At 33.0% G+C, this 22,146-nt stretch overlaps 2 protein-coding genes across 2 annotated transcripts in view; both read right to left on the bottom strand.

Moving 5' to 3' along the window:
• LOC105327281 (uncharacterized) overlaps positions 1-5,053 on the bottom strand; it is a 347,963-nt gene extending 342,910 nt beyond the window's left edge. Inside the window, exon 1 of the mRNA XM_066069385.1 lies at positions 4,827-5,053. Within this exon, the coding sequence (XP_065925457.1) occupies positions 4,827-4,901 (75 nt within the window). The 5' untranslated portion in view covers positions 4,902-5,053. The remainder of the gene's footprint in view (positions 1-4,826) is intronic.
• The window catches only part of LOC105340291 (uncharacterized), a 754,579-nt gene that overhangs the window by 439,597 nt on the left and 292,836 nt on the right, over positions 1-22,146 (bottom strand). The gene's annotated exons all lie outside the window — the stretch shown is intronic.

Below are 22,146 nucleotides of genomic sequence, written 5' to 3'. Positions count from 1 at the left end.
AATTATCGTTTTTGGAGATGATACTCTCAATATATTCCAGCCAGCCAAAAGTTTAAAAAATTCACTGGTCAACATTTTGGTCAATATTTTTCTGAGAAGCTTACATTTGAATTATAATTGACTGTTTGTCTACTTACATGTAGAACTATGTTTGTATATGTATAGTAAAAATATACTACATAATGCAAGAAATGTAAGCCTTTCATGTATGCACTATACTTTTTGCAGCACTAATACAATAAAGGTCTGAATTAATATTAAACATGACATATTGATGATGAATTTGTTACACGGTGGCATAGACATGTAACCTTTAAAATGTTTTTTTTTCTTCTGTGCATATCTAGTCCTAAGTGAAAAACTAGAAGATGAGCAAGAACTTTCCTTATTATATATTAATTTTTGTTAAACAGGCCGTAATTCCCTCATTTTTGGAGAGGGTTTATATGGGCTTTGCATGTTGCCTAATCCATTTGATTACTCAATAAAATATGCTTAAATTAAAAAGTATTCCCTCGTTACCCAAATAGCTGCAGTATGAGGAGAAGATCATTTGTCGAAACAAAATTTCTTCCTCTGCATCTGAAGTGACAGATGTAACATTGAAAGATTGTAAAATGTTCCAAAGAGGAAAACCGGTTCAGTCCACCATTTATCCTGTGCTTTAGAGTACTTCATTGACAAGGAAATTGTGCCATCTTTACCAGGCATGAAATCTTATGACTGTCATGTCTTAGCCAACACCATGGAAACAGTTGGAAGGATGGTTGCCTTTTAAAATCATGTTGCAGGATTTATTGATACGGAGCTTTTGTTGGTGTCACAATTCCAAGGGTTGCCATTGTATAACCAAACAGAGTTTAGTTTCATTGTGACTAAGCTGCTCATGATGATTTACAAGATGTCACATTCCTTTAAAGACTTGTATGGTCAGTCAATTTTGATTTACAGAATAGTTAGAAGACATCATCCTTTCTGTTAAGTGCAACTATGTCACATGAACATTTATTATGTCAATGAAAAAAAAACCACGGAGTGTATGGATAGAATAATATCTACCAAAGCCTTGAACTATGCAGCTGTAAAGCTAGCATTTCGTGGGAAAGAGAAAGAGGGCATGCAATAAGTTTTGTCAAAAAAAAATGTGTGGAAGTGGAGCAAGAGTAAAAATTCATTAAAGATTTTACATTCCGTAGTTGAACATTTTAGAGATACTTGTATAAGTGATAATTAAAGCCCATTATGTCATAAGTGTATCATAAGTGTATAAACTGACCTTGATTTTCATTTTTCCTGAACTAGTTATTAGTTCCAGTACATGCATGTACTGTATGATGTAACACAACACCCCCCCCCCCCCCCCAAAAAAAAAGGTTCCTGATGTAGTAAATTCTACTGTTGATATATTTTTACCACCCATTGCTAAAATTTGTTCTGTTTATGTCTAGTCTGGTCTATGTGTTCTCTATCTACATGGAATGACTTTGTCATTAAGAGACTTTTTATAAAACAAATGTTTTTCATCGGATCAGATAAAGTAATGTGCAGCTTCCTATATCAATAGACACGACAGTATTGTAATGCAACCATGTATTGATGCGTTTTTATTTCTTACATAGCAATGCAGTTCAGAAGAAATATATCATGCGTGTATTATCTATAAACTATCAATATATGCTCTGATCTATTTCGCATATATACTAGTTAAAACTTATTGATCAGATATATATCAATTCTGAGTTGCATTTTTTTTTTCATTCCATTGCATTGCTTTCATTTTTTGAGCAGCTCAAACAATCGAAATATATGCATCTGCTTTGTTTTCAGAGAAAAATATGAAATGAATTTTTAATTCATAATTATTACATCATTTTAAAAACTTTGATGAATTATAACATATGTTGGTCGTCTGTCAGTGGCGACAATGACCACTGTCTCATCTTCGCGGGGGGGAGGGTTGACCTGAATGGTGGGTGCGGAGGTGACTGGTCAGGCCGATCCTCGCACAGAATAGTCTCAGACAATGAGGGCAGGGGATAGTGGCAGCTGCCGCGCCCTTGGTGCTGTCTTTCCTGGCCTGCCTGCTTGTTCTGCTGCAGGCGGCCTGTTGGCTTCACAGCTCTAGGCGCCCATTTGGACTGCGGCCCCCCACCCACACCTGGCTTGTGCTGCAACTTCCCATGAATCAGGGTTGATACTGAATGCCTTGAAGAAGGCATTTAGGTTGTCCTTTACTAACTATTTTGGGGCACCACGGGCACGTGTCCACTACCTTTAGCCGTTGGTTGTTGATGGTGATGTCTGGCTCAACATACGGTTTGCCTTCTGATGTTTGCCTAACTGATGCATTACTTCGGTCTTCTTTGTGCTGATAGTTAGGTCAAAGTTGTCGCAAAAATACCTTATGTCATTCCATGTAATTCACACCAAGGTGAGAACCGCACCCATACGATGGTTTATTAACACTGTTTTATAACTATTTTGAAGTTCAATTGGTTGTATGTCTACTATATGTCCACTTGTTTACTTCTTTGATTATTTTTTTTACAAAATTACAATTGCTAATGAAGATAACACCAATTTTAAAATTCGGGTGAATAAAAGATTGTTTTACTGGAAATATAGCTTATTTTGATTCCAAAAAATGCTTCAACTTAAATAGGGGATGGGTATATAACCAACTTTTTTTTGCAGACAAAATCTTACTTTTAATGCCTTCATGTGAAACCATAAATTTAAAAAAAAAATGATGCTCCAATTGTACTTGGTCATAACATATCAAAAGAGTTATTTCGTGGTTTTGTCTAAAAATAAAGTCTGAGATATTTTCAAGTAAACAAAACTGAAAATGTCTGTCATCTGATTATAGGGAATTTCTGGCCAAATTGCAATTTCTTGTAGAATTTCTATGCTTCAGTTTTGGCCCATGTTTACAGGTTATCCTAACTGAAACTGTTACACTTTTCTTGTTTTTAATCAATTTCTTAGGAATTGTACTTTTAAAAAATCAAAAGCATCTAAAAATTTTATTGTAGGTTTTTATTAGTAATTGAGCATAATCCACCTTTAAGACTATTTTTAATCAATCTAGAAATAAAAGTTTAGGATTAACGTTAACAAAATACAATGAATATATCATTGTTCACATTTTTTCCAACTGCAGGGGGCTGTTTGTTTGTTTTATTTCAAGGACATGGCCATGTACATTACGAATCGTAACTGAAAAAATCCAACCTAAAGTTTTTTGAATAGACAAAAGGAGTCTCAATGTATGACATGCTACTACCAATTATCTACAGTTAAAACAAAAGGTTTTGTGTTTATCACGAATCTTTTTAAAGGAAACATGTTAAATATCTCTGCTTTTTTGTCCAGATCCCAAACATGTATGAATAAAAGGTTTTGCCAAGGGGAATTTTGTTGGGAATTCCCACATCGATTATCCAAATTCACATCAATAGATCAACAATATAAATTGTCAAATACATGTCTATAAAATATCAAAACATACAAGCTTACAAAAAGTTCGTAATCGAACCCAATTTCAAAATATGATCTGTAACCTAAACTATTTACTAGGTGATCATCGATCAAGTAAACGTATCGAGTGGAGAGCATATTTATTGCGTTTTAATAATTGTCTCAACATGAGAATAAGATCAACATAATGAAGTTTTCTGCTTTAACACGCCACTTTTACCGCTATTGTAAACTTTTGAAATTATTATTAATATTTTGAAACTATTGTAAACGTTTGAAATTATTTACCGGGGTACACAAAAAAGAGAACATGTCAATACCATGTATATTACTTGCCTTTTTGATATATTCGTAGTATTGTGGGGCATTATATAATAATACTTATTCAAGTTTAAACCTCGTGTGTTCAAATTGGTTGAAAATGGACTTTAAAATTTGTTGAAAGTCAAATTTTAAAGTTTAAAACATTTATGGTAAAGGTTCAGACAATTGTGTATAATATAACAGACATGAATCAAATGTATATACCGTTTTTTTATAACAATTGTAGGTAGGATTTTTTCGAGAAAGACTAACGTATTAAACCATTTGAAATGGGTATCTATTAGTTTTTGGGGTTTTTTTTAATGGCGCCTGATCATGACGTTTCATATAAGTCTGGAGTTGTTGTATAATTAAAACATCACGAAGGGTAAGAAGACAATTGTTACGATTTTCCTATGTTTTCATGTTCGAATCAAAATAAATATTTCAACCGTGAGTAGGTGAATAACGAAATTGTTTACTAATGTCGTTATCAGTGTCGTTTTAAGTTCATTAAAAGCATAAGTAACTTCATATTTTTGAAGCTCTTGACTAGTATTTTGCATATTTCAATTAAACATGAACCATGCATTCACTGGATTTATTAAAAAAAACAAATATATCTAGGGGTGTCAATGTTTTATAAAAAATCACCATAGGAATCTCCTGCAGTCTGAAGTTGAGAGCAGTAATATTACATGTGAACTTGTAACGCATGGGTAGCGATTAGAATGAGTCCTTATAAAATTGTAAATTCAAATAAATGTTTATTCAATTGCAATGCTATGTTTAAAGGTGGACATATTGTGGTTATTGAACCGCACTGACTACTTTTTAGCATTTTTACACATTTTGAATACACCAACCGAACGTAGTTTTACTAATGTTATTCAGATATATACCAACAAATGTTTATTGTATTAAAAAAAGAACACTATGTCTTATTTATACGAGGCAGTATAATACATGTGCAAAACCAGAAATATGTTCATGATGTTCAATCGTTAATTGATAGATGTTAGTTGATAAAATTTTATACTTACACACTCGTAATGGAGAAGACAAACAGACAGGAATGTTCCGAGTAAAGCAAGACAGGATCTTACTAGAAGTTCCATGTTATTTTCATCACCAAAGTAACAGTTCTTTCTCAACACTCTGTAGACACTAAACTGTAGTGAATGTCCTGTACGATATGCGTATCCTTAACTTAAACCAAATCTGGACAATGTCGCAGTCGTTACATCCGGATAGTTTGTGGACGTACAATTAAGATCTCTTGATTATATAACACGAGGGATTAGTCGCATGATGTACATTTGTTTGAGAGCAAGATTTGTTTTATTTAAATCTACAACCATGAAAGAGATTATGCTCTTTTCTTAAATATACCATGCTGCCATCTCAAATTTTAAACTTCATTACCAATATTTGATGTTAAATTATGAAAATAAGAATTTAGAAAGGAATCAACGCCAATCAAAAATGTTTTCTGAAGAAAAGAGTTTTGTGAAGGATTTAAAAACATAATTTATTATTGCAGTTACCATAACAGTGCACAATATAGTGTTTACTTTCAAATTAATTGATAGATTTTATAGATTAAACGCTGCTACATCTTATCGTTACTTGATGCGTAAGTTTTGTTCAAAAGACTTTTTAAATACCTCGGCGTTGTGTCAACACCAGCAAAGAACGGTAAAATTTAAAGGTCCTTTCAAAGGACATTTTGTTGGGTATTCCAACACCGATTCTCGGAATTCAAATAAATATAGCTACCTTGAAACTTTAAAGTCTCTGCAGTATTAATGGAACATGTCATTAAAACTTACAAGGACGGCCTCTTCAGGGGTCCACTTTTTGCACACGTTCAGCAGTCAAAAGGAAATAAATGAATAATGCAAGAAAATATCCCTTCTAAGAGAACTATCATCTCAAAAAGCAAGAAAGAAATTATAATAGCAATAGTTACAAAAGTTTGTAATATCAAGTTCAGCCTATGCATTAAGGGCCTGAGAAAACTACGTATGAAATAATTGAATTACACGCAACACGATGAAAAAAGTGAAGGCTTATTCACAATTATTCCCTTGGTTTCATACAATGAACAAAATGATATACTAGTATGTGACCGAATTTCTAATCTAAAATATAAAATAACTTAGGTTTTATAGATTGATTAACGTTTGAAGGCTGACCCCTGATAAGGCGGGCCCTATCCTTATAAATAGCATATACATGTACTTATATTAACACCAACACCCTGGTAAATAGATGCTATGTAAATAATCGACCAAGTACTTCATTAAAGCTGACATTATTTCATAAAAGCATTTGGTCGCCATATTACTTTTGATCGCTCCTCTTCTGCCACTGGGGTATATATACCGGTTGAGAAAGTTACGGTCGGTTGCTTTCCGATCGAGGCATTCAGGTTGCACGGACTTCTAAATGCATGAACTACACATTGTAGTACAATATTTGTAATAGAAAAATTAAGGAAACAACAATCAATGAAATACAAAAAAATATTTATTCTTTGAAAGGATTTCGGTATCCATATTATTTTTGCACTGTCAGTGCTGCATTACTTCGAATGCACATCGAACACGTGTGTCGTTCATACAGAGTGCATAACGTCTGCATCATTTTGAAAATCCCGGCGGCACTGCAGCCAACACAGTAGCTAAATGATAGTAAATCCATGAAAGTAACAACGTAACATCCGTTCCTACAAAAACGCTCCGTTTCTAAAAATCCACGTGATCATTGACATTGCTCGATCTGCCACAGTGTGTGGTTTGCGCATGTGCGATGTTATAACATACAAAGAAAAACGGTCCCAAATATTTATTTTTGAGGAATTTTGAAAGTATCTGCGCCTGGATTTCCGTCTGTCTTGTTTCGTCGTTGATTGGATATACTAGTATCTTGCCAATGCAGTGGTTGTCATATTATTTTTCTTCGCGTCAACTTGTTCGGGTGTACCGGTGTATGAAAATCCTGAATGCTGTGAAGCAAGAAAAGTCCTCTCGGCCTTATATAGGGGGTGTGTAGCGCTGAACAGAACAATAGAAATCGACAACTAATACGCCGGTAGTCGGAGATAAAAGTGAAATAATGCGTATTGATGAATTCATGTCAGCTTTAAAGATGTCGGGTTATTGTGAGTACAAGATATGTATGGTTGTTGTCGTCCTTTAAGTGCACATATGTTGTTGGACATTATAAACTTGATTCTCAGAATTTAATTAACTATAGCTACTTCTAGTTAATTCAATGCAGCAAACCTAATATGAAAGACAATTATAAACTAATGGACGTTTTCATCTATCAAAATTATGAAAACTGTCAAGGATAATTATACAATATCAAAGGACGACATTGATATGGCTTAATATCTGCCCCACCATTTTAATTAGTACGATATCAAAATCAAATCTTAATAAAACATTATACAGAGGATGTATATTACATAAATCTTGATACATGTATCAGTTATCATTTTATAATAGCTGTTCGTGATCATTTATGAGGTCGTTACAATGGGCTTATTCCGACTATTTTTTCCAAGCAAATGAAAATATTGTCATTTTTCCTTTATATTTTTGAAGAACAGAGCGCAGGTCTGCTCATGTACGATATCAACATATTCATATGTTCATAAAATTATACACATTATAGTTAAAAATGGCACTTACTCAAGTATGTGAACAAAAAACCGTTGCAAAACACCCATATTCTGCTCCAAAATATTAACCTATCGAAATATGACAATTTTCAAGACGTCACCTCTATATCATGACGTCGTTAGAGTAAAAACTTTTACAAACCTATATCAAATATGTTTCCAACTATCTTCAACCTTATTTTTGAAGATCTAATTTTAGGAGCCAAACATGCATGAAACCTCATGTAGTCCTTTCATACATGCATGCATATAGTTATAAACAATATAAAACATGCTCACAAACCCATTCGTACTTGATCATATTTTTCTCTAAAGCATAGTATGGTATGTTACCTAAAACAATTATTATATCAAGATTGATCAAGTTAGCTGATAACTTGAAATGTACTTTTGTTATCAAATTAACATAGAAGACAGATAAGTCAATGCTTTAGGCTTGTATCAGGTTGCAGAATTTCGTTCTAATTGTAAAAAAGTCAAATTTCAATTTCATGCGACCGACCACCAGTTGTGATACACACAAAATAAATTTGCCCCCCCCCACCCCCTCCCACTTTTTTGGAAAAACGGAAATGAAAATAAGGAAATTAAATAAGTAGACACCCATCCCAACCCCCACCCCCACCCCCACCCCCATCCCCACCCCCACAGGTCTTCAGTAGTCATCTAGAAGCTGTCTTTCTGCCTCTACTTTTTATACAGGAAAGATAAATTATAACACTTGCGTGCATTCTCAAAACTAAAGTTAAAAGACTCAGGGTGTTCAACTAAAATTTTATTTAAAGAGATTTTTGTAGTGGATATTTATGTTGATAAATTTTATTGCAATTAACATTAATATATATTGTCAAAATGTCATATTTGAATGTTATACTTTGAATAAAGAGTGGTCACCTGGAAGATATCTTTTTATTTCCGTTTCATTGAACTCGGTCGTAAATCGAATAATTTTGTTTAAATTTTGTATGTTAGATTTGCACAAAAAGTTTAGAAACTCTGCAATTAACGAGTGAATCTGTGGAAATTCCATTTGTTGAAATTACAGACAGAATGTAAGCTCTTAATGCCGTTAGACTTAGTACAATTAAAATGACATTGTTTATGCTAAAAAATGTACACTATGCTCATGACATACTCCTTTGAGAGTGAATTATTGCATATGCATATGTATGATCTTATAGATCAAATCATCATCAATGCAAAAGCAGGCGATATATGTGTATATGGCGGCCCATGTGGTTACAGCAATTTTATGAGAATCCAGATTTCATAGTAAAAACTTTTATTTTATTTGATTTTTGGCATGGCTACAATGGAACAAATCTTGCTACTAAACATAAGATCATAACAGGAAAGTTATTCTTCAGTTTTATCATTTTGTTTAGTGTCAAGTCAAATCAGTTTAAGAAATAAGAAAGGGGGACAGCTTATCTACAAATCAGTATTGCTTTTAATTATCGTTTTTGGAGGTGATACTCTCAATATATTCTAGCCAGCCAAAAGTTTAAAACATTCACTGGTCAACATTTTGGTCACTTTTTTCTGAAAAGCTTACATTTAAATCATAGTGGACTGTTTGTCTATTTACATGTAGAACTACAGTTGTATATGCATAGTAGTAAAAATATACTACATAATGCAAGAAATGTAAGCCTTTCATGTATGCACTATACTTTTTGCAGCACTAATACAATAAAGGTCTGAATTAATATTAAATATGACATATTGATGATTAATTTGTTACACGGTGGCATTGACATTTAACCTTTTAAAATGTTATTTTTTCTTTTGTGCATATCTAGTCCTAAGAGAAAACTAGAAGATGAGCAAGAACTTTCCTTATTATGTATTACATTTTGTTAAACAGGCCGTAATTCCCTCATTACCCAAATAGCTGCAGCATGAGGAGAAAATCACTTGCACTGTTTTGTCAACACAAAACTTCCAATTTCTTCCTCTGCATCTGAAGTGACACATGTAACAGTGAATGATTAATTGTAAAATGGTCCAAAGAGGCAAACCTGTTCAGTCCAGCATTTTTTCCTGTGCTTTAGAGTACTTCATTGAAGGAAATTGTGCCATCCTTACTAGGCATAGCATCAAGTCTTATGACTGCTATGTCTTAGCCAACATCATGGAAGCAGTTGAAAAGATGGGTCCTTTTTAAAATCATGTTGCAGGATTTGTTGATAGGGAGCTTTTGTTGATGTCACAATTCCCAGGGTTTCCTTTGTATAACCAAGCAGAATTTAATTGTATCCTCTTGCATTGTGTCTATGCTGCTCATGATGATTTACAAGATGTCACATTCCTTCAAAGACTTGTATAGTCAGTCAATGTTGATTTACAGAAAAGTTGGAAGACATAATTCTTTCTGCTAAGTGCAACTGTTTCACATGAACATTTATTTTGTCAATAAAAAAAAATCACGAAGTGTCTGGATAGAATAATAGCTACCAGTGCCTTGTATTATGCAGCTGTAAAGCTAGCATTTCATAGGAAAGAAGAAGAGGGCATGCGACAAGTTTTGTCCCAAAAAAATGTGTGGAAGTGGAGCAAGAGTAAAAAGTCATACAAAATTTAATATTCCGTAGTTAAACATTTTAAAAATACTTTTGTAAGTGATAATTGAAGCCCATTATGTCATAAGTGTATAAACTGACCTTTATTTTCCTCGAATTTCATTTTTCCTGAACTAGTTATTAGTTCCAGTATGATGTAACACAACACAACACCCCCCCCCCAAAAAAAAAGAAAGGATCCTGATGTAGTAAATTCTACTGTTAATATATTTTTACCACCCATTGCTGAAAATTGTTCTATTTATGTCTAGTCTGGTCTATGTTTTCTCTATCTAGATGGAATGATTTTGTCATTCAAAGACTTTTTTATAAAACAAATGTTTTTCATCGGATCAGATTAAGTAATGCGCAGCTTCCAATATCAATAGACAAGACAGTGTTGTAATGAAACCATGTATTTATGGTAATTTACAATACAGCCATACAGTTCAGAAGAAATATATCATGCGTGTATTGTCTAAACTTTCAATATATGCTCTGATCGAGTTCGCATATATACTAGTTAAACCTTTTGATCAGAAATGAATTCTGAAGTTGCATTTTTTTCATTCCATTGCATTGCTTTCATTTCTTGAGCAGCTCAGTCAATCGAAATCTATGCATCTAGCTGCTTTGTTTTCAGAGAAAAATATCAAATGAATTTTTATTTTCATTAAAATTACATCATTTAAAAAAAAATTGATGAATTATAACATATGTTTTTCGTCCGTCGGTGGCGACAATAGCCACTCTTTCTTCGTGGGGGAGGAGGTTGACCTGGATGGTGGGTGCAGTGGTGACTTCGCACGGAATAGTCTCAGACAGTGAGGACAGGGGATGGTGGCAGCTGCCGGGTCCTTGGCGCTGTCTTTCCTGGCCTGCCTGCGTTGTTCTGCTGCAGGCGTCCTGTTTGCTTCACAGCTCTAGGCGCCCTTTTGGACCTGCGCCTCCCCCCCCCACCCACACCTGTCTTGTGCTCAACTTCTAATGAGTACGGTTGATACTGAATGCCTTAAGGAAGGCCTTAAGGTTGTCCTTGAATCGCTTTTTGGGGCACGACGGGCATTTGTCCACTACATTTAGCCATGGGTTGTTGATGGTGATGTTTGGCTCAACACACGGTTTGCCTGATGCTAGCTAATGCATGACTTCGGTATTCTTTGTGATGATAGTTAGCTAAAGGTGTCGCAGATATACCTTACGTTATTCACACCAAGGTCAGAACCGCACCCAGACGATGGTTTATTAACACTGTTTTATAAATATTTTGAAGTTCAATTGGTTGTATGTCTACTATATGTCTACTTTACTTCTTTGATTATTTTTTCACAAAATTACAATTGCTATAATTGAAGATACTAACACCAATTCAAAAATTCGGGTAAATTAAAGTTTATCTTTTGCTGCAACTATGGCTTATTTTGATTTTAAAAAAATGCTTCAACTAAAAAGGGGATAGGGATATAACCAATTTTGTTTGCAGACAAAATCCTACTTTAAATACCTTCAATTGAAACCATAAAATGTAAAAAAAATATTTTCATATAAAGTTCAATTCAAGAAACCTGTCTATATTTGGTTTATATACCATATTTTCAACGAAAATGATGCTCCAATTTTACTTGGCTATAACTTATCAAAAAAGTTATTTCGTGGTGTTAGTTTTGTCTCAAAATAAGGTCTGAGATATTTAAGAAATAAACAACGTCAGCGCGCATCATGGAAAATATGCCAGCAGAGCAGTTGCTATTCATAACGCCATGTTCACTAAATAATCGTTGATTATTACTTATATTTGCATTTTACTACTCGCAAATACCCTGTATTAGCCTAGACCTTGACATTTAGGTATTACATCAAAAATAAACATTCAGACTGTAATGTATCTTTTTAATTCACAAAGATTTGTTAACAGAATCAATGATATGTTATAACATTAATTCCTTTAAAATGTTATCAAAACATGTTTTAAAACATGTTTTAATATTACATGTAAATACGTCAATTTTAATGGAGTTGGAGAAAAACACATGATGTATCGTATAGTGGTTTAAATCTATAACGTCATGGAAAATTATATATAACGTTACACCTTTATGACGTCATAGTATACTGACAGAGCAATTGCGATTATAGAGAAATAATTGCAGCTCCTCCGTATGGGCTTACAGTGGGAAAGAACAATGGAAATGCAAATATTTTCAAGTAAACAAAAGTGAAAATGTCTAACATCTAATTATAGGGAATTTCTGGCCAAATTGCAATTTCTTGTAGAATGTCTTTGCTCCATTTTTGGCCCATGTTTACAGGTTTTCCTAACTGAAACTGTCACCCTTTTCTTGTTTTTAATTAATTCCTTAGGAATTGTACTTTTAAGAAATCAAAAGCATCTGAAAAGTTCAATATAGGTTTTTATTCTTGAATGCGCATAATACACCTTTCAGACTATTTTTAATCAATCTAGAAATAAAAGTTTAAGATAACGTTAACAAAATACACTAAATATATCATTGTGCACATTTTTCCAACTGCAGGGGCCTGTTTGTATTATTTCAAGGACATGGCCATGCACATTACGAATCGTAACTGAAAAAATCCAACCTTAAGTTTTTTAAATAGACAAAAGGAGTGTCAATGTATGACACGCTACTACCAATTATCTACAGTTAAAACAAAAGGTTTTGTGTTTATCACAATTCTTTTTAAAGGAAACATATCAAATATCTCTGCATTTTTGTCCAGATCCCAAACATGTATTAATAAAAGGTTTTGCCAAGGGGAAGTTTGTTGGGAATTCCCACATCGATTATCCAAATTCACATCAACAATTTAAATTGTCAAATACATGTCTATACAATATCAAAACATCACAGTTTACAAAACGTTCGTAATTGAACTCAATTTCAAAATATGATCTGTAACCTAAACTATTTACTAGGTGATCATCGATCAGGTAAACGTATCGAGTGGAGAACATGTTTATTGCGTTTTGATAATTGTTTCAACATGAGAATAAGATCAACATAATGGAGTTTTCTGCTTTAACACGCCAGTTTTACCGCTATTGTAAACTTAAATTATAATTAATATTTTGAAACTATTGTAAACGTTTGAAATTATTTACCGGGAAACATGTCAATACCATGTATATTACTTGCCTATTTGATATATTGAATTTCGTAGTATTGTGGGGCATTATACAATAACACTTATTCAAGTTAAAACCTCGTGTGTTCCATCTGGTTAAAAATGGACTTTAAGACTTGATGAAATTCGAATTTTAAAGTTTAAAACATTTCTGGTAAGGGTTCAGAAAACTGTATATAATATAACAAACATGAATCAAATGTAGATATCGTTCTTTCATTACATTTGTATGTAGGATTTTTTCGAGACAGACTAATGTATTAAACCATTTGAAATGAGTATCTATTAGTTTTTGGGGTTTTTTTTAATGGCGCCTGATCATGACGTTTCATTTAAGTCAGGAGTTGTTGTATAATCAATAAATGATGGAGGGTAAGAGGACAATTGTTACGATTTTCTTATGTTTTCATGTTCGAATCAAAATATATATTTCAATAGTGAGTAGGTGAATAACTAAAGTGTTGACTAATGCCGTTATCAGTGTTTTTTTTAAGTTCATTAAAAGCATAAGTAACTTCATATTTTTGAAGCTCTTGACTAATATTTTGCATATATCAATTAAACATGAACCATGCATTCACTGGATTTATATTAAAAAACAAATATATCTAGGGGTGTCAATGTTTTAAAAAAAATCACCATAGGAATATCCTGCAGTCTGAAGTCGATAGCAGTTATGTTACATGTGAACTCGTAACGCATGGATAGCGATTAGAATGATTCCTTATGAATTGTAAATTCAAATAAATGTTTATTCAAATACCATGTTATGTGTAAAGGTGGACATGCTAAATTTGTTTGAGAGCAATGTTTTTTTAATTTAAATCTACAACCATGACAGAGAATGTGCTCTTTTCTAGAACATATTGTTCTGCTATCTGAAATTTTAAACTTCAATACCAATATTTGATGTTAAATTATGAAAATAAGAATTCAAAAAGGTATCAACGCCAATCAAAAATATCTTCTGAAGAAAATAGTTTTGTGAAGGATTTACAAACAAATCATTTATTATTGCAGTTACCATAACAGTGCACACTATAGTGTTTACTTTCAAATTAATTGATAAATTTTATAGATTAAATATTGCTACATCTTATTTTAGGATTTATCATTAAATTATTTCTTAATCAATCTGTATAAGATGAAATAATTACGTTGGTGATGTTCCTTTGTTTCTGTTTCTTTTTTTTTTTGTTCTGTTTTGTTTGTTTTGTTTTTGTTAAACAGTAGATTTAGGTACATGTATTTTGTAAACTATTTTTTTATTGTGAAAAAATAATTAAAAGTGCATTATTGATACAGGGACTCATGCTTGGTTGATGGTGTGTCTCATCCTCCTTGTTGATATGTATATAATATCAGGAACAAAATAATCGTTTTTGACTTTTATTATTATTCCAAGGTAAACAAGTTAAAATAAAATAGTTCATTGTGCACATTTTAAATCTTAGTGTGCTTCTTTATATTATCTCACAGAATGGTGCTCAATATTTTGAAGTTCTCCACAAAAACCTTAAACTGAGTTATTTTAAAACAGATGTAAGGTATTGCCTTGTGTTCTGTAATAATTTACAAACAATAGAAAAAAGAATTTCAGAAGTTTACTTGATGCGTAAGTCTTGTTTCAGAAGACTTATCAAATATCTCGGCGTTTTGTCAACACCAGCAAAGAACGGTAAAATTTAAAGGTCCTTTCAAAGGAAATTTTGTGGGGTATTCCAACACCGATTCTCGGAATTCAAATAAATATAGCTACCTTGAACCTTTAAAGTTTCTGCAGTATTAATGGAACATGTCATTAAAACTTACAATAACGGCCTCATCAGGGGTCCACTTTTTTCACACGTTCAGCAGTCAAAAGGAAATAAATGAATAATGCAAGAAAAAACCCTTTTAAGAGAACTATCATCTCAAAAAGCAAGAAAGAAATTATGATAGCAATAGCTACAAAAGCTTGTAATATCAAGTTCAGCCTATGCATTAAGGGCCTGGGAAAACTACGTATGAAATAATTGAATTACACGCAACACGACGAATTTAGTGAAGGCTTATTCACAATTATTCCCTTGGTTTCATACAATGAACAAAAAGATATAGTAGTATGTGACCGAATTTCTAATCTAAAATATAAAATAACTTAGGTTTTATAGATTGATTAACGTTTGAAGGCTGGCCCCTGATAAGGCGGGCCCCATCCTTAAAAGTAGCACATGCATGTACTTATATTAACACAAACACACTGGTAAATAGATGCTATGTAAATAATCGACCAAGTACTTCATTAAAGCTGACATGAATTCATAAAAGCATTTGGTCGCAATATTACTTTCGATCGTTCCTCTTCTGCCACTGGGGTATATATACCGGTTGAGAAAGTTACAGTCGGTTGCTTTCCGATCGAGGCATTCAGGTTGCACGGACTTCTAAATGCATGAACTACACATTGTAGTAAAATGTTTGTAATAAAAGAATAAAGGAAACAACAATCAATGAAATACAAAAACTATTAATTCTTTGAAAGGATTTCGGTATTTATATTATTTTTGCACTGACAGTGCTGCCTTACTTCGAATGCACATCAAACACGTGTGTCGTTCATACATAGTGCATAACGTCATCATCTTTTTTAAAACCCCGGAGGCACTATATCCAACACAGTAGCTAAATGATAGTTAATCGAAGAAAGTAACAACGTAACATCCGTTCCTACAAAAACGCTCCGTTTCTAAAAATTCATGTGATCATTGACATTGCTTGATCTGCCACAGTGTGTGGTTTGCGCATATGCGATGTTATAACATACAAAGAAAAACGGTCCACAATAATTATTATCGAGGAATTTTGAAAGTATCTGCGCCTGGATTTCCGTCTGTCTTGTTTTGTCGTTTATTGGATACACTAGTATCTTGCCAATGCAGTGGTTGTCATATTATTTTTCTTCGCGTCAACATGTTCAGGTGTATCGGTGTATGAAAGTCCTGAATGCAGTGAAGCATGAATAGTCCTCTCGGTCTTATACAGGGGGTGTGTAGTGCTGAACAGAACAATAAAAATCGACAACTAATATGGCGGTAGTAGGAGATAAAAGGGAAATCATGCGTATTTATGAATTTATGTCAGCTTTAAAGATGTCGGGTTATAGTGAGTACAAGATATGTATGGTTGTTGTCGTCCTTTAAGTGCACATATGTTGTTGGACATTATCAACTTGATTCTCAGAATTTAATTAACTAAAGCTACTTCTAGTTAATTCAATGCAGTAAACCTAACACGAAAGACAATTATAAACTAATGGACGTTTTCATCTATCAAAATTATGAAAATTGTCAAGGATAATTATACAATACCAAAGGACGACATTGATATCTTTAAATATCTGCTCCACCATTTTAATCAGTACGGTATCAAAATCAAATCTTAATGAAACATTATACAGAGGATGTATATTACATAAATCTTGATACATGTATCAGTTATCTTTTGATAATAGCTGTTCATGATCATTTATGAGGTCGTTACAATGGGCTTATTCCGACTATTTCTGCAAGCAAATGAAAAATATTGTCATTTTTCCTTTATATTTTTGAAGAACAGAGCGCAGGTCTGCTCATGTACGATATTAACATATTCATATGTTCATAAAATCATACATATTACAGTTAAAAATGGCACTTTCTCCAATATGTAAGCGAAAAACCGCTGTAAAACACCGATATTCTGCTCCAAAATATTAACCTATTGAAGTATGACAATTTTCATTACGTCATCTCTATATCATGACGTCGCTAGAGTAAAATCTTTTACAAACCTATATCAAATATGATTTCAACTATATTCAACCTTATTTTTAAAGATCTAATTTTAGGAGCAAAACATGCATGATGACTCATGTAGTCCTTTCATACATGCATGCATATAGGTATAAACAATATAAAACATGCTCACAAACCCATTCGTACTTGATCTTATTTTCTTTAAAGCATAGTATGGTATGTTACTTAAAACAATTATTATATCAAGATTGATCAAGTTAGCTGATAACCTGAAATGCACCTTTGTTATCAAATTAACATAGAAGACAGATCGTCAATGCTTTAGACACGTATCAGGTTGCAGAATGCAACATTTCGTTCTAATTGTTAAAATCTTCAAATTTCAATGTCATGTGACCGACCACCAGTTAGTGATACACACAAAATAGAACCCCCCACCCCCTCCCACTTTTTTGGGAGTAAGTAAAAACGGGAATTAAAATAAGGAAATTAAAAGTAAGAAAACACCCCCCCCCCACACACACACACACATACACATAGATTAAGATTGTGTAATGATTTAAGGGAAGTTACCTTAATTTTTTGCCTGTCAAAATTTTTGGATAAGTCTGCCCAACCCCTCAATCCCCCCATCCCCTAAACCCACACTTTTAAAAACGATGCCACGTGCCTGCAAATGTAACGATTTTATGATTTTTGACCAGTTAGAGTTATCGTCACTGACAAGCGATACGCCTTTGGTTAGCGGTATTGCACAGTCCGTCCTGCATACGGCGTTAACACAGTGACTAGGCACGGACCCCTCCACACGTTACACAAACGATGAAACAATGAGACACACCTATTGACATGCTTGACACTGAGACCCTGCGACGTAGGACGGATAATTTATATTTCGTTACAGATTGAGACCACGCAAGATGCCAAGGTCAATGGTACCTATGTGTACTATCATAACAGAAATTAATTCTAAAGAAACGGGTTAAAGTACATGCGTTATATAGATAGCGTATAATCAAATTCGTTCAAGGAAAAATGTGTAATTAAGTCCTATGATGAACCTGCCTACGCCAAGTCAGAAATATTAACATAATGCTGCTACTGACCACAGTGCGTTAGATCATTAGTATGCACTTGATCGCATTTACTTTTAAGGACGAGGATGTTGTAGCGCAGTGTCCGTGCGTATAAAATGAGGATGTGGGAAACACAGCTCTCCAGTAGCTCTGTAAGCTGTCTTTCTGCCTCCTCTTTTTATATATACAGGTAAGATAAATAATTACACTTGCGCGCATTCTCAAAACTAAAGTTAAAAGACTCATGGGGTTCAACTAAAAGAGATTTATGTAATGGATATTAATGTTGATAAATTTTATTGCAATTAACATTTATATATATATATATATATATATATATATATATATATATATATATATATATATATATATATATATATATATATATATATATATATATATATATATATATATATATATATTTAAAATGTCATATTTGAATGTAATACTTTGAATAAAGAGTGGTCACCTGGAAGATGTCTTTTTGCCTCCCTTTTTTTTTTTCCCGTTTCACTTGAATACTCTAGGATTTTCCTCTGATGGTAAAAAATGTTTTAAATTGTACGATATAATACAAATACTAATTTTTGATAAATGGATCTTCATTTAAATCGATATAGTTATATTGAGATTAAATAAAAAAAATCATTCACAGAAAAAATAATACAGAACATGTACTAACATGTATTTATCACAAAAACAAATTCATTATTTGGAGTCATGAAGGAAAATTAAAATTAAGATTAATCCGTAAATATAACAAAGAATGCAGAACAACGTAATAGATTATCATTAAATACAAGTATTAAAAATGAAATTCATATCAATACAATGGCAAACGCAAAGCAATATTTTCGGTGTTTTGTTTTTCAACATTGGGATTTGATTTGTAATGGCTAAAAGAAAAAAATGTAAACGTACTATATTTAGCGTGTAAGATATTTGGCGGAATGTAGTTTTACAACAAGTTAGCGTGGATTTGTTTTAGCGCATTTCTGAATGTACCTATATATCTACTTTTATGTTTTACATTTGGCGATGTACTTGATTAAGCAGACACTGTTTTCCGTCAAAAACGCTAAATAAAATACACAGCCAAATGTAATACATTTCATCATATTGTTATATTATTTTACGCACAGTGAATTTGCGCTGGCTGTGGCGCTGTTTCGTTGCACCACACACCAACCCTACCAAACTTCCCCCATGCATAAAAAATACTGAAACGGCAACAGCGCCATGTTTAAGTGAAGCATATTCGCCATGACATTTTCGTGCCAGTTCATAGTGCGTAGGAATACAAGGTATACTGATAGTTGAGAGCATGTTGGTTTTAAGTGTTTTTGTGTCTTATATGGTTGAATGAGTTTACTGTTAATGTACTTTAGTATATCTTGGATAAAAGGAAGAAACAAATTGTCTCATATTGGAGTTTGAGTCTGACAAATTCATAATTATTTCATGCAGTCAATGATTTTCCTTAAATCAATGGTGGTTTCAACCAATTGATAAAAGAGGCGTCTAGATTTTAATCATGTCTGTTTCGGTCACTAAGGTTCGACCAATCAATAAACAAGGCATGTTGATATAAGTCCTGTTAATTACTTTAGAGCTATGAATAAACTTTACTTTCAGTAGAACTATAAAAAAACTAAAGTTTCCGTAAGAAATCGAGGGAATCATACTTGATACATATAAATATTGTCATATCAAACCCGTAAGCCATTATGTCCTTTCAGGCTTTTGATTTTGGTATCTATTTATTTTTCAAGGTTTAAGATTATCTCTATATAATATGTATTATTCTTATACCCGTGTAAAACAGTTACTATATACCGGAAACTCCTCAGGTAGCTCAAAACGTTTTCATAACATTTTATTCTGGTTGTAAGGTTGATTTCCAAGAACGTTTTCATAAAAACATTTTAGAACGTTTCAAAAACATTTTAGTTTTGTTGTAAGGATGTTATAAGAAAACATTATCAATACAGCATTTTAAAAACATTTATGTTTAGTTTTGATAATAATTAAAAAAATTATGAACAATATTATGGTTATTTAGCATAAAAAACATTTTCAAAATACGTTATAAAAATGTTCTATTGATGATTTTTATAACACTGTCAACTAGAAATGCCTGACCAAAATTGCTTCCATTGTATTGGTATTTCAAATGTATATTTCTTTATCGTCAGAAAACTGCTTATCATACAGAATGAAATGTTATAAGACAGCATAATAAAACATTCTCCGGCAATGTTTGCAGAACGTTTTTAAAACATCTAAATAATCAAATTGTTTTCCTCTTTTAAATGCTAAAGATTGGCTTACCTCAGTTACGCATGCTACGGACAAAATATTTTCTCATTTATATCAGCTTGCGATAGTTTAAGTTCTCGTCTTAGAATGTTGAAAGACTTAATTCTCTGCAAACAACGTTCCAAATGAACTCTTGTCCTTGAGATGACTTTTGACTTTGGTAGCTCGTTTGCGGTACGTTGTTGTCTGCTTGCACCCTTGAAAGAAGGAATAAACTAATTTGATATCACAAGGGAAATCTTCTTCAACCATAAAGCCCCTGTCCACCATAACTTTTTGTCCTGGTATATCAAGGGAGTCAAGAAGGTCCAAGCTTTCTTGTGTGATCTGTTTGGCTGACGTTGTCTGACGGCTTTCCAGGATAAGCTTTAAAGATGTATGTCACAGCTCCTGCGGTAATGATCTCGACGAAAATTTTTATTGTGAAGTGGTGTTTATTATTACTGTGAATCTGATAATTGCAGTCCACAATGGAAGGCGTTTCACTGAACAGTTCTTGTACAGTCCAAAATTACTCTCAGGTTTGGAAATGGTTTAAAGCAACTTGCAAGTCCAACATCTTAATCTGGCTCTGCATTTTTACGTAAACGTTTGAGTTTTATAGGTATGAAATTGTTCCAGGTAGTAAAATTTCTGGAGAACTGACTGGAACTCACACCAAAGCGAAGACTGCATTCTTCAAGTGAATGTCATGTCTGTTAGAGTAAGTTAATAAAATGATACAGATACTGTATATTCTGCACATACTGTTAAATAATTCAATTTTGTGGGGGCCAATTATGGGGAAGTACTTTCATCAATGGGTCGGTTTTTCAGTTTCAGTTGCAAAACTTAATCTTTTATAAATGAGTTTTGTTGAGGATGTAGATTTGTGGCTAAGGGCTACTCACAAATACCACCAAAATTAAGCCACCACGAATTTTAACGATCCCACAGTTTATATATAAATTTAAAAAAAAAATGTATATACCTTAACAGTTAAAGATGACTCTTGGACAGATTCATGCTGATTGGCAGCTGTTGGACACTGTTCAGTCTGATGCAGTGTCGTCTGAAACTGAAAATATGTAAAGCATTTATTTGCTAATTCCTTGGAATATGTATAATACTCTATTATCAGTGGCTCCTTTTTTTTAAATTACAAATGTGACAATAAGATCTAACAAATTACTAACTATTACTGTTGATTATGCAAAACTGATTACCTGTGCTTTCAAAAAAGGAAGATTCAGTTGTTGATACTAGCTTATCATGTGATCTGATATGTCTATTTGGGGGCCTTCTCTTTGGTGTTCCTAATGCGAAAAACTAACAGAGAAAAATAGCAACATTTAAATATTTGAGTTCTTAATAATTGTATCGCACCGAGTTGTACGGCACTGACCATTAAAGTCCATGCAGTATATCAGTTCAGAAACACTTATGATTCATGCAATTTTAATGAGAACTGTAGCACCACTTATGCCATGGGCTATGTCAATACAGTTTTCATGGATTTTTCTTAAATGCATGTGACAAAAATTTTGTAAAAGTAAACATAAGTGCAAGATAACGTTTAAAAAATCATGCACAAGCCTTTATCATGTTTGCATTCTTTGATTGTACATGCATATGTATATAAAACCGACATATAATGACATATTTATTAATTTTGTGATTGCATACGTAAAAGTGTAGTGATTGTGGACTTATTCTATGCACGTCACCAACGGTAGAATTCCAGCACAAGATGCTTTAATCGCCAGTTAGAAGTCTGCAGCCGGCGACTCGAGACCCCGAAGGTGTGTAGGAAG

This window comes from Magallana gigas, chromosome 8 (assembly GCF_963853765.1).
Source record: "Magallana gigas chromosome 8, xbMagGiga1.1, whole genome shotgun sequence".
NCBI lineage: Eukaryota > Metazoa > Mollusca > Bivalvia > Ostreida > Ostreidae > Magallana > Magallana gigas.
This window is presented reverse-complemented; position numbering and strand designations above follow the sequence as displayed.